The 13,990-nt window shown below is 29.0% G+C and overlaps 1 protein-coding gene across 1 annotated transcript; it reads left to right on the plus strand.

Moving 5' to 3' along the window:
* Positions 1-1,398: 1,398 nt before the first annotated feature.
* On the plus strand, positions 1,399-4,569 carry LOC121231969 (50S ribosomal protein L9). The gene is made up of 5 exons (XM_041117146.1): positions 1,399-1,927; positions 2,027-2,161; positions 3,133-3,237; positions 3,772-3,876; positions 4,201-4,569. Exons 1-5 carry the CDS (start codon positions 1,862-1,864, stop codon positions 4,285-4,287), a joined length of 498 nt encoding a protein of 165 aa, XP_040973080.1. The 5' UTR covers positions 1,399-1,861; the 3' UTR covers positions 4,288-4,569.
* The last annotated feature ends 9,421 nt before the right edge of the window (positions 4,570-13,990 follow it).

Consider the following 13,990-nt stretch of genomic DNA (forward strand, 5'->3'; position numbering starts at 1 on the left):
CACTCCGTCTGTTGTCGTCTGTTCATGTTTCGGACTCATACTGAGCTCGCATAGCTCATCTCTATAGTGTCTTTCCTTTCAGGTACTTTCAGTGTTTTAGAGTTGGACTCTGTGTACCGAAGGTCTCAAAAAGATATGGCTTGATTCGGTTTAAGTAAAATCTCATAAGTTTTATTCGGTTAATTTTAAGTCGGTTTGTAAAATAATTATATAAACTGTGGTACAAGTTTTTATGTTGGACTTTCGTAAGGTGTTATTTGGACTGAACTTTAGAAGCTGTGAATTTTATTTTCGAATGTTTAACGTCGGTTTACTATTTTTTCAAACACAACGAACAAAAAGGTTTTCTTGGTTTGAATTAAAGTTTTTGTTTCCGATCACTTCGGTGATCAATGTAACCTCCGAGATTCGGTCTAAGACTTCTAGGCCGGGTTTTGGGGCGTTTCAGAAAATGAATTTTACTTTTTTGTCTAAATCTATTTTTCGAGCCTAAATTTTTACTTAAACTCTCAAACTTTTCGAATAAACCGTTAGACTTAAACAAGTGATCCAACCCATCATCAAGAGTAAATATGATTAATGCTGACCTTGATGCTTTTAATATTGTTCATCCTTTTGATCTTTGAAAGTTTTTGTTTTTAACTCTAAGCCCACATTTATTTAAGTTGATGGATAGAGACTTATTAAAACATTATGAAGTTTAATCAATTTATTGTCTAACTCTCCTGAAATGAATCACTTTTAGTAACCTAACATCTTGCTAATAGTTTGCAGGTAACATATATAAAAAATTCTTTATAATTTAGGTAATTGAGTAATTCTTACGCCAAATTAATTAAGAGTTATAATGAATGGAGGAAAAAAATTTGTATTTGAAAAATGGCTATTCCCAAAGCATCATTGATGTCCTTTTCTAACAACCAAGCGTAATTGGTTCTTCAGAAGTAAAAGTTATGAAGTCTAATTTTAATTCTAGATAAGTGTTGTTGAAGTATCTGCTGATCTCCCATGGACAACCTATCCAGATTACTCACTCTCCATCATAAAAGGAAATATACAATTATCAAACAATAATCATGGTCGAAATTAAGTTTTAATTTTTACTGTAATCTTATTATTTGAATAATTTATATTTTTATAATTTTTAAAGAATTAAACTAAATTTTTATTATTTTTAAGAAATTAAAATATAATTTTATATTTACTAATTTAAAGTTTTAAAATTTTAGATAATGTAAATAAAAAATTTTCTATTTTAAAACACATGGTCCTCCCTGTCAGCCTAACTACGCTGCTGACAATAACATTAAATATTTTTGTATTTTCTAGTTTTGACAACTAAGCCGTTAAAGGTAAATAGAAAAAGCATCGCCAAAAATATTTACACTGTGTTTGGTTCGCCGTATTACCCAATCCATTACGCCCCGATTACGTGCGTATTACATTACGCCCCTATTCCGGCGTTTGGTTCGCTGTAATAGGTATTACGCGCGTAATCGGTTACGCCCCTAATCCCCAAATTCCCGTGTTTTCCAATCCCTTCCCTTTTCGCTGTATTAGCTATTACTTCCGGCCTCCCTCCCCATCTCCCTGTTTTACCCTCCCTCCCTACCCGACCCTCTCCTCTTCCGTCCTAATCATTTTCTCCTCCCATTTCCCACTTCTTCCGTTGATTATTCTGTCGTGAAATTTTAGGCAAAAGGTCTTCCGTGCATGAACCTCTTCCCTCACCGTTAAATTCCTTTTATATTTTAGAGCCCCCCACAAAGTTAGGAAATTAATGGCTTATATCCAGTATGGAAGACATGCCCTTCGGTAAATTATCAAAGAAACGAGTGTCCAGCAAAGCCATGATCGTTTGATGCAACCTCTGTTCTATGCTTGTCAAGGAATTAGATACAGAAAGTTGGATGTGATTCTTACGACGGTGAGTCATTTCGATCCAATAATCTTTTTCTTTTCTCAATTTTTTGTTGTTTCAGATTGCAAAATATCATTCACGTTTGCTTTTGCTTCCATTTTTTAGAGCATTGAGAAACTTGGCAAAGTTGGTGAGACTGTCAAAGTCGCTCCTGGTTATTTTCGCAATCATCTGATGCCGAAATTGCTTACTGTTCCTAATATTGATAAGTTCGCTTATCTCATTAAGGAGCAGCGTAAGGTCGCTTTCTTCTCTCTTTTAGTTTGTGTTTGATGCTTGAAACATGTGTTCTTGCAATGCTGTTTGTTTATAAAAAGAAGTTTTTCAGTTGATATTAATCATAATCGTATTGTTAATTTACAAACAAATATGCATCAATTTGTTTTCCCTTAAACACACACATCTGTATGCATTACCTAAGTCTCTCATGAACCTTTTGTCATGACACGTTCAAGGAAAAACAAGCTTGACATAAAGGTAGAACGTTTTCAGTTTGTTGCTCGGATTATGGGGTAAGCTATGTTGGCTGGACTTGGGAGTGGATTTGGATATGTGAATGTGACCGATATGAGTATATGTTGCTTTTAAGGTTTTTTTCTTGTATTTGGAGGAGTATATCTCTATACTATGTCTGTATATGTATCAGACAAAAATATATTACAGAAATGAATAGTCCATCTAACATAGGGGGTGAGTGCTAGATACAATTAAGTGTTCGACACAAGTATACTTGTTTTTTCTAAGTTTTTCTGTATATTTAGAAGATCATACACATATTTATATCCGAATGTGTCTGACACAGGTTTTTTAGGAAAATGAAGAGTCTGAGTAACAGTGTTTTCATATTGCTGTTGGTTTTTGGTTAGATTTTGCTTGTTATGATATAAGTAATGCCTTTTCTTAGACATGTATTATCTGCTATTTCAGCCTTAAGGAGGAAACATGTCTCCAACTGCAAGTATATTAAATCTTGCGTTCTCTCTCACTCTCTCACTCTTATTGAGGATTCATATGTTGCGTATGGATATTAGATATTGATGAAGTAAAAATCCATTCCTTATTTCAGATGCACATTCTGCTTATGTAGTTTTGTCAAATTAAGTTACTGTTTTGAAAGTCTTTATTTGGTGGAGTCACTTCTGATATGTGGGATATTGTGCTTTTCATTTTCAGTTAAATGATAACTTACCAGTGGTATACTTCCTCATCAGATTTATCAACCGAAGGAAGAAGAGGTTCAAGTAGTTACAAAGAATATGGAAGATAAGAGCAAAGTATATGAAAAGGCTGCATATCGTCTACTTAATGGCCGGCTGGTTAGTTCCCATCTATGAAGCCCTTAATTTCGTAAATGTTTTTTTCTGGTTTAAATGTCTGATACTTTATCTGCCTTCCTCCCAACATATGGAAATACACAAAAAACAGCCTCTCAACAATGTTTGTATGTGTGTGTTTTTAAAGGGTTTGGGGAAACAAGGTCAAGGTGTGTGGGACTGAAACATTGGACCTGCCTCTTCTATGGTTAGGCTAACAATAGTGGAACTAGGCATATGTGGGATAACAATGGTGTCAAATTTTAAATTAAGACTTGTTTAAATTCTTTTTTGGTACAAGCAAAGCTTACATTACATTCTAAGTGGGAGGAGGATGGGGTTTCACAAGGTTCAAACCCTAGATAGCATGCCAACACTTGAACCCACATACAACAAGTTGCCACTAGACTAGTCATAATTGATTCAACTTGTTAGTGGTGAATCTTTTTCAAAAGTTTGTTGAAGCTTGAAAACAGTAATTGTATTTATGTCAGGCTCTTTGTGGTACGAGTGTGTAACTTGTATTGCATTTTATAGGTATTGAGGAGATCTATCAATGTTGAAAAGTTTCGTGCCCAATCGACCAAAGATGACCCAATTGAATTGCGCTCACCTGTGACAAAAGATGAAATTGTTGCTGAGGTATGGCCATGATATTTATTGATAGTAATAGTTTCTCTCACGTCACTACAATAGACAATCTCCTTGTGTTATATGCTATGTTATTCGGACTCTTATTTTTCTGAAGTATTTATGTTCGACGCGTATTTAGATATGTACATGGTTATATCCTCCAAATATGTGAGTAAACTTGGAGCAAATTGAATAAACCCATGTCAAACACTCGCTTCAAGTCCAAGTGACATAGCTTAATCATAAAACGTTTAAGATGTGGACTTGAAATGTTATGATTTTGTTATTTCCATTTACGCACTCGATTAATCTCCTCCTTTTATTCCATTTCAGGTTGGAAGGCAGCTTTGCGTTCAAATTGATCCTGAAAATCTGCACCTTCCAACACCTTTGGAAACATTTGGACTGTTTGATGTGTAATTGCGGATGCCAAAATCCATACCGCTCCCAGAAGGAAGGTATAATTGGACGCTTAAAGTTAAAATCCAAGGTAAATAAACGGACAAGAGGAAATAGGAGGTTGACTGAAAAGAGCTTTCAAGCTTGAGGAACCGTCTTCTTTTCGAATTAGCTTGAGAATGGAATGATAGGAATCAAATGTTGGATGATTATTGACCTTTGTTGTCTGATTATGCTATTTACCATCTGTTCCAACTCTTTGTTTTACCAAAAAAGAGTAATAATTTCAAATTTTTAACTAAATCACAATACCGAACTAAAAGTGCGCGCGAGACGAATATTTAACGTCTCCAAATTCATCAAAATAACAACTTTTATGTCTGCACTTTTTAAGTAGACATCCTTAAAAAGATTAATTGTTAGAATCAATTTTTGGGTAAAATCATTTTGAATTCAAGCTGAGTTTATTTGAATCACGGCTATTGTTATTGGGATTTATTCGATTCAACAAATTTACGCGTATAAAACTTCTACGTTCACTCTGCACCACTTGCATCTTATTATTATTTAGTACACTTACAGTCCAATTTCACAAACAAAGCTATATCGATTTTTTTTTTATTTTAAAAAAAACATATGAATTAAGAAAACTTAATGATTTATTAACCCCAATATGAAATTAAAAAACTTCATTATTAACACACCAAATAAATAGTCATGCATAAAACTTTATGTTACATCTGTATCTAAACTTGTATAATTATATAATGTGAAAATTTATTATAAATTATAAATTATATATTTTAATTAAAATATATTTAATAATAATTATGTTAAAATATGATTAAATTATTTATTACTGATAATAATAATCTTATTAAAATTTAAATAACAATAACAATAATCATTTACCAAAACAATTTTATGCTAAGGGTATTCTAGTCATTTTAGTTTTTTCCATTATGCTATTACACCTCTATTCCATTCAACCAAACACAAGATTACTATTACGCCTCTATTCCATTACATTCAACCAAACAGTGGATTAGCTATTACACCACTAATCCAATACACCTCTAATCCCAATACACCTCTAATCCAATACAGCGAACCAAACGCACCCTTAATTTCTATTTTCCTTGGTCATCGTTTGCTTGGACAGGAAATCTGTTTACTGGGAAATACAGCCAAAAAATCTGTTTGGTTTATATGAAGGAGAGGGAGTGAGTATTTTCATTTAGAAAGGAAAATTATTTTCAATATAAGGTTAAAAGGTTTATAATATTTTTAAAATATATTAATCAAGTCTTGAAAAAGATTCAACAAAACATAAAAAAATAAATTTAATATCCGTTTGATGTTAGGTAATATGTGGAGTAATTCTCGATATAACAATAAAAGCAAGACGTGTAGGTGAATCGACTCGTCAAGTTCTCATTAAAATAAAATTCGCACAAGGAAAAGCACTTGCCATTTGTAGGTTATTGGGGGAATCTCAAAAACGTCCAGATCAAAATATAGCTTTTAAATTAATGGATGTTGTCAAAAGGGATAGCGATGCCATACGTAAGAAGAAAAAAATAAAAAAATAGAACTTTTGCACATTTTTGTTAGGAAAATTATTTTCAATATAATGTTAAAAGATTTATAATGTTTTAAAAATAAATTAATCAAGTCTTGAAAAAGATTCAACAGAAGAAAAAAATTAAATTTAATATTCGTTTTACGTCAAGTAATACATGAAATAATTCTCTATATGACAATAAAAGTAGATCGATTCATCAAATTCCCATTGAAATAGAATCCACGCACTTACCATTTATTGACTATTAGAATCAAAATTTAGCTTTCAAATTAAGTTTCAAATCAACGAATGCTGTGAAAAGGAGTAGCAATACCATACGTAAAAAGAAAAAAACTAATAGAATGACGTAGACAAATAAAACTTTTGCACATCTTCATTAGGAAAATTTATTTTCAATAATTTTAAAATAGATTCTATGCCAAAGCAAGTTCAAGCTTATAAAAGAAAACCATACAATCAACTTTCTCGGCTGTCATCACGAGGATAGCCATCATTGGCAATGATTTTTCTTATTAAGTTTTCCTTAAATCTTATAATTGTTTTCACATTACCACTTATGTCAAAAAAAGTTGCTTTTACGTTGAGCCTCTTCTTTTTTTTATTTAAATTTTATAATTATTCATCTATTAGATATTAAACTTTTTTTATGGAGATATATTCGAGATCAACTTAAATAAAAAAAATTTAAATCTTAATATAAAGAAAACTAACGAGTTCAAATATTAATTTTTTTAAAAAAAATCAAGACTAATATGAAAATAATTATTAAGTTCAAAGATTATTTTAAAAGAAAATAAGAGTTCAATCCACGTAATCACGAGGATAAACCATATAGCGAAAGGTTGTTTGAAGTGGTAATGGGATGGAGTGGTATCACTCAATTTTATTCAAAGATATAATAATTAGCCCTCCAACTTAATAAGAAAAAGAAGTCATTTTAACCATTCAATTAATTTTTACCTATTTAGCCTTTAAATTTGTATTATTTTTTAAATTATTTTAAAATGGATGAAAAATTTAATGGTTGTTAACTTTACTGACGCAACAGTCCACGTGTCTATTGCGTTACTAAATAATTTTTTTATATTTTTTAATAATTTTTATTTTTTGATATTTTTAAATTTTAAAAAAAATCAAATCCCAATATATAAAAAAAAACTACCAAGTTCAAATATTAAATTAAAAAAATATTCAAGCCTAATATAAAAATAATTACTAAATTTAAAGATTAATTTAAAAGAAAAAAAGTTTTGTCCACGTAATCATGAGGATAGACGATATTGCAAAGGTTTTTAGAAATGGCAACATGATAGAGTGGCATCACCCCATTTTATTCAAAAGACATAATAATTGACCGTTCAACTTTACAAAAAAAATAATTTTAACCCTTCGATTAATTTTCATCTCTTTTAATTTTTGAACTTATATTATTTGTTAAATCACCTTAAAATAGATGGAAAAATTAATGTCAGTTAACTTTACTGATGCGGTAGTCCACGTGTCTATCATGCTAGCAAATACTATTTTTTAAGAAAACTAATAAACTATTCTTTTATATTTTTAATAATTTTTATTTTTTTACATTTTTAAAATTTTTAAAATTTAATTAATTACTGTCGTGACATCTACATAGTAATCCTCATGTATATCACATCAGTGACATTAATTTTTCCATCTATTTTTTAGATGATTTGACAAATATCGTAAGTTTAAGAATTAAAAAAAATAAAAAATTAACTGAAAGACTAAAATAACTTTTTTTATAAAATTGAATGACCAAATAAATTATTGTCCCTTTATCTCGATGAAAATCTAACTCTAACTTCATCCACTTTGAATATTACATTTTTTACATTATATTAATATTTAAAATTTTAAATAAAATGCTTCCAATAAAATTTTATAAACTTTAAGAATATCTAATTAAAATATATAAAAATGGTTAAAATATTTTCTAAAAAAACTCTTAACTAAAATATATAAAAAATAATTACTAAATTTTAAATATATATTTTGATAAAAATGTCAGGACAAACAATGTAGCTTTAATCTTAAAAATTTCGAATAATAGATTAGTCCTAACTCAGTTGGTATCAGATATTGTTGACTATGCAGGAAGACGTGAGTTCAAGTGCGTTGAAGTGCATTTATCCTTTTATTTAAGGGTTTAGGAGGAATTATAGGTAGTTCTAAACATTTGTATTCCAAAAAAAAAAGAGAAAAGAATATCTATATTAAAAGGTGTCTTTTGGTTGGGCAATCCTTGGATCTTGGAAGTTCTTGGAGGTTTAATAATTGGTTAAATTCTATTATTAGTCTCTGTGCTTGGAAAAAGTTATTTTTAGTTCCTATACTTTTTAAATTTTAAAATTTCAGTCCTCACCAAATAATATTTGTTAAATTCATTAAGTAAAGTTCTACTATCCAAAATCGGATACGCCAAATATATTATCATATGTATAATGTTAAGTCAACTTATTATTTTCACATATTACTCACTAAAAATCCAGTCAATGAATTAACGACTGTTATATGCATTAAAACTGAAATTTCATAATTCAATAAGTATAGAGACTTGAATGACCCAATTAGAGAAAATGGACTAAATCTATAATTGTATGAATAGTATAGATTTACCAGAATTTTTTGACTATTTTACTAAAAAAGACTTATTTCCAACATTATTTACCGGAATGGGCCAAAAAACACAAGACGCTTCCACGTAGGTGCGTTTTAAGGGGAAATTGTAGAAAAAAGCTCCCTCGATGAAGCGCTTTTTCCATGTTAGCAAAAGCGCACTGACGTGGGTGTGCTTTTGCTGATATGGCAAAAGCGCTTCCTCAAGGGAGCTTTTTTCTGCAATTTTCTCTTAAAACGCGCCTACGTAGAAGCGTCTTGTGTTTTTTGGCCCATTCCGGTAAATAATATTTTAAGTGGCCAATTTCTGTAAATAATGTTGGAAATGGGCCTTTTTAGTAAAATACTCTAATTTTTTGGTCAGGATTAAAATTTAAAATTTTGAGAAGTATTGAGACTAGAATTGACCAATTCAAAAGTACAAAGATTAAATTTGAAAATTATAGGGACTAAATCAATAACTTTCAGAAACTACATGAACTAATAGCCAAATTTAACCTTAACAATTTCTAAGGAAGCAAACCTTGTTTTAAAACATGTCGCCCACCCTCCATGACCCGACAAAATTACCCGCAATAGTGGTCCACCCACAAAAACCAAACCTTTTGCAACTTGCAAGTTCCAACGATGGAGTGTTAAGTAAATTGGGAAGTTATATTAATAGGCTAAATTTGATAAATTATTTTTATATAAATGCTTAATTTTTTTTTCAAATTAATCCTTAAATTTAGTAATTGTATTTATAATGAGGATTAAATATTTTTTTCAAATTAATCTCAAAATTTAGCAACTTTTTTTATATTAGGACTTGAACATTTTTTTTGTCTAAATTAATCTATGATATTTCATTGAAAACCTTAAAGTTCAACACCAATACGAGAATTGCCAAGTTCTAGAATTAACTTGAACTAAAACAAAGTACATGCCTCGATGTAGGAACAATTGTCTAATTTAGACTTTAATGTAAGAATAATTACTAAGTTCAACAACGAACTTGGATTAAAAAAATTGAGGCTCAAGATTTTAATGGATAGGAGAACAATTACAATGGTTGCTATAGAATATATACGAGTAAGCAACAATTAAAAAAATTAAAGACATCTTATAATTAATTTTAAAAAAATGCACATTTAAAATAAATCTAAACAAACAAAACATCAATTTGTTTAGATTTATTTTATATATGGTTATTAAAATATTATAAAATGTATTTTAAATTATAAATATTATATGAAAATAAAAAATAATTATGAAATTGTAAGTGCAAAATGAATCTTAAAAAAAAATTATCCACGTGCGTTTAAATCTGGACATAAATTTATATAAATTCATTTTGAATGTGATTTTTTAAAAATAATAAAATATTTTTAAAATTATAAAAATATTAAAAACTCCACAACTATTGACTGGCAGAGGGCTTTCTTTGTCGTTGACTAGTTGTTACTAATATAAATTCTGCTTTGATAATTTATGTGTAAATGTAAACTTAAGTTGTTACCAAATTTATTTACTTCCTGGGTTTTTTATTTATTTATGGGGAATCATATTTGATCAAAAGATAGCAATACTTCGCCTAACAAAATGAAGTATGTGATATTTAGAATGAAACTGGATAAATAGATGTCTAGATTCAGATAAATGTGTATTCTTTTCTTTAGGTTCATTATGTGCATACATTTTTTAATTTTTATTGATCTAATATGCTACGTCGGCATATTTCTACGTGACAAGTAACATGCATAACTTCTCATGTTTTTTTGTCAATTATGTCTACGGTTGTTAATAGTCAATACGATTGATTCTATTAATGGAGAGAATCTATTGGTTTTGTTTTCATCACTAAGGGTTCAATTGGGTGAACTATATAAATAAATGGTAATATGTGACAAATTTCTAACTTTCTTTTAGTATCAAATAATAAATATTTAAATTACCAATAATATACAGAAGTATTATAACAATATATGTTTTTCAATTTCCAAATATTATAAATGGGGCTCCATATTAAAATTATAACCTAAGTAAAATAATTAAATTACTCATACACTTATTTGATTATATTATTAAAGCATAAGGTAAGACTACATCCATTTCGAAAAACTAAAATGAATTATGCTCAATTTACATAAAATATTATAAATTTTTTTAAAATTATTAATATTAAATTTTATTGATAACTTAAAAATAATGTGAGACTGCATACAATTTTTCAGGAAACACCAAAAAAATATGAGTATTTTCTTTAAATATAGAACAAATATCGAATGAGTAAAAACTAAATTTCTTGTGATGCTACTTGATATATTGGTGACACTAGTAGAATTTTTTTTTAAAAAAACACGTGTCTAATTAAAAAAAAGTTGTAAAAGAAAAAATAAGGTAAGAGTTGTTGGATAGGCTATCGCAACCGTTAGCTAACATTGACCTGATGCCTTGCTGTCGACGGGACCAATTAGTCATGATAGCCTAGTCGACACTCTATTTTTTTTTTCCTTTTCCTCTTACCCATATATATTACATCTGGTCCCCTCCCCCGCCCCTAAAAGAACGGTTGAAGTAAGAGGAGAGAAAAAATAATTGTTTGTGTTGGAGTTTTGGGGGAATTTTTTTTTTGTTTGTATTGTGTGTTGGAGTTTTTGAGAAGAATTTATTATTCATCTTCAATATTAAATATGTAAAATAAATTAAAAACAAAAAATATATTAATTACTATTAAAATAATTCATACCATTTTAAAAAAATAATTTTTTTTATCTAACAATATAACTTAAATCTCATACTAGAAATTAATTATCAATATTTAGTCACATAACTAGAAATAAAATAAAATTACATAAAAATAATTACAAACTAATTTTATCAACTTGATTTTTAAAATGAAAAATTAATATTCTTGATCTTCAATCTTGATTTCTAATAGCTATAGGGATCCAAATTTAAGGCTTTTGTCACTATTTCAAACTTAAGATTTCTACCCTTCAACTTTAACAACTCAATTTTTTTCTCTCTTGTTTTGTTTCGGAATTGATAAACAACAATATATATATTTTTGAAGGGGGGGGGGAGAGGTTGAGAAGGGGGTATAAATATAAATTTTGGTGCCGCCACACTATCAGGTGTTACCCTCCGATGTCACTAATCAGCTACTTCTTTTTTTAAGTTCCCAATTGGTTCTGCCAATGTGTCAGGCATGTAATGACCCAAAATTCATGGGCATCGGAAAAGTATAATATCGGGCCTCCGTCCTAGTAAATTGAGTCCGAAAATAATTATTAGAAATATTTACGAGACTAGTAGTGTGTTTAATTAGGTTTTAATTAAGTAAATTTAGCTTAATTTAGAGTAATTAGTAAAAAGGATTAAATTGAATAAGAGTAAAAGTTTAATTATAGATTAAAGGAAAATAATAGGGACCAAATGGGCAATTAAGCCACATTTGGAAGTTGAGGCGGCATAACATTGTAAAAATCTTAGATTTTATATTATTATTTATATAAATATATAAATTAATTATAAAGTATATTATTAAATTAATTATATTATAAATATTATATTATTATATATAAAAGAAACAAAACAGAAAAGAAACAGAATAGAAAGAACAAAGAAACAGAATAGAAGAGACGAAACAGGGGAGAAGCAGGGGAGAAAGAAGAAAAAGAAGAAAAAAGGGGAAATAGGGTTTTTGAAGCTTGAAATTTAAATTGGTAAGTCAAATTAGCCATTTTCTCTTAATTCTAATGTTTTAAAAGCTTTAAAACAAAGTTTTGATGGAATTAAGTTGATATTTTGTAAGTTCATAGGTTTTCAAGTATAGTTTATGTTGAACAAAAGAGATGAATTAGGGATTAACTTGAAGGAATTTTAAGTTAGAATTGAAAAAGGGATTAAATTGTAAAAGAAACTATAAGTTTTTTTTGTTTTAGGGACTAGATTGAGGAAAATTCGGAATTAAGAAAATATGTTAAAAATTTAATAGTTAAATTTGAGTTTAAATGAAATTTGAATAGGAATAAGGTGTGAATTGGTGTTATAAATTTGGTTATTAACATTTTTAATCAAAACAGTTTTGGGAAGTAGCAATGGTCTGACTTTGAAAATTCACTAAAAATTTTATAAATTGAACTAGAGGATGAACAAAATATGGAATTAAAGCTTATTGAGTCTAGTTTCTTATAGTAGAAACAATGTAAGCAATTAATTGATGAATCAAGAGATATTTGAAATTTTGTAATACTGGTTCGGGGTGATTTCGAGATGCCCTGTTTTAACTTTGGAAAATCATTAAAAATTGTACAAAAATTATTATGGAGTGTAATTTATATATGTGAACTCCTTAATGAATCTAGTTTCAAAATAAATAAACAAGAACCTTATTCGAGTTCTGTACAATGAGATAATTTAGTTTTAGTGGAGAGAGGTCAGAACTGTCAAATGAAATAACAGGGGAGTATTTAACGAATAAACTGTATTAAATGGCTAGACCAAAAATTCTGGAAATTTTATGATTAGAAGATATATGAGTCTAGTTTTAAGGAAAATTTACGGATATTAATTTGGAGTTTCGTAGCTCAAGATATAAATAATTTAGTAACAATGACCCAAGTAGACAGCTTAATGGTGAAATTATATAAATACATTAAAAATGGTTAAATTTGCATGTTTAGGCTCATGAATTAAATTGAATCATGTTGTATTGATTATTATAAATTATTATTTTCGTAGCCAACAAAGAACCTAAAGCATCAGCATCGAAAGGAAAGGAGAAAGTCATCGAGGAGTAAACTCGAGAAAATTACGGTTTGTATTACTATAATTCAAGTTATTTATTATTAAATGTTAAATTTTAATTTATGTGTCTAGTAAATGAAATGTGAGGTAAGTATTATTATTATTATTATTATTATTATTATTATTATTATTATTATGAGTGGGAATTAAATTGAATAGTTGATATGAAATAATATTTGAATTGTTTGTTGATTGAAAGCGGGAAATGAATTTAAATCGAATAGTGACCGATATTAAATTGAATGGAAATGTATTGAGTTGTGAAAATATGTTAATTGCGGATTAATTATTGATTGAAAGGTGGAAAAATGATTGAATTGAAAGTGTGAGAAAGTGTGATTGAATTGGGATTATATGTGATTTAAATACCCTATTAACTAGTCGGGCTGAGTCGGATATAGTTGGCATGCCATAGGATTGGAAGAGTTCAGGGATACTTCGACCTCGAGTCGATGAGACACTGGGTGATTTCTTCGGATAGATTGGATGAGGTACTGGGTACCAACTTTCTTCGGCTTTGCCGATGAGACACTGGGTGTCAACTATTGCTTCGAACTATCCGATGAGGCACTGGGTGCCATTCTGGTGTGTTTGGTTGGATCCGTGTATCCGCCAAAGTCCGAGTTTTGTTAATAGGGTAAATGATGAAATGATAAACCGAACGAGTTGGTCAAACGAGCTATTGAAATGATATGAAAAAGTTGAATTGTG

Source organism: Gossypium hirsutum, chromosome A07 (genome assembly GCF_007990345.1).
Source record: "Gossypium hirsutum isolate 1008001.06 chromosome A07, Gossypium_hirsutum_v2.1, whole genome shotgun sequence".
Lineage (NCBI taxonomy): Eukaryota > Viridiplantae > Streptophyta > Magnoliopsida > Malvales > Malvaceae > Gossypium > Gossypium hirsutum.

Excerpts from the sequence above, each read along its gene's own strand:
- LOC121231969 (XM_041117146.1), top strand. The coding sequence starts at position 1,862 with ATGCAACCTCTGTTCTATGCTTGTCAAGGAATTAGATACAGAAAGTTG. Across the intron at positions 2,162-3,132 it reads TCATTAAGGAGCAGCGTAAG|ATTTATCAACCGAAGGAAGA; the intron begins GTCGCTTTCTTC and ends CTTCCTCATCAG. Across the intron at positions 3,238-3,771 it reads GTCTACTTAATGGCCGGCTG|GTATTGAGGAGATCTATCAA; the intron begins GTTAGTTCCCAT and ends TGCATTTTATAG.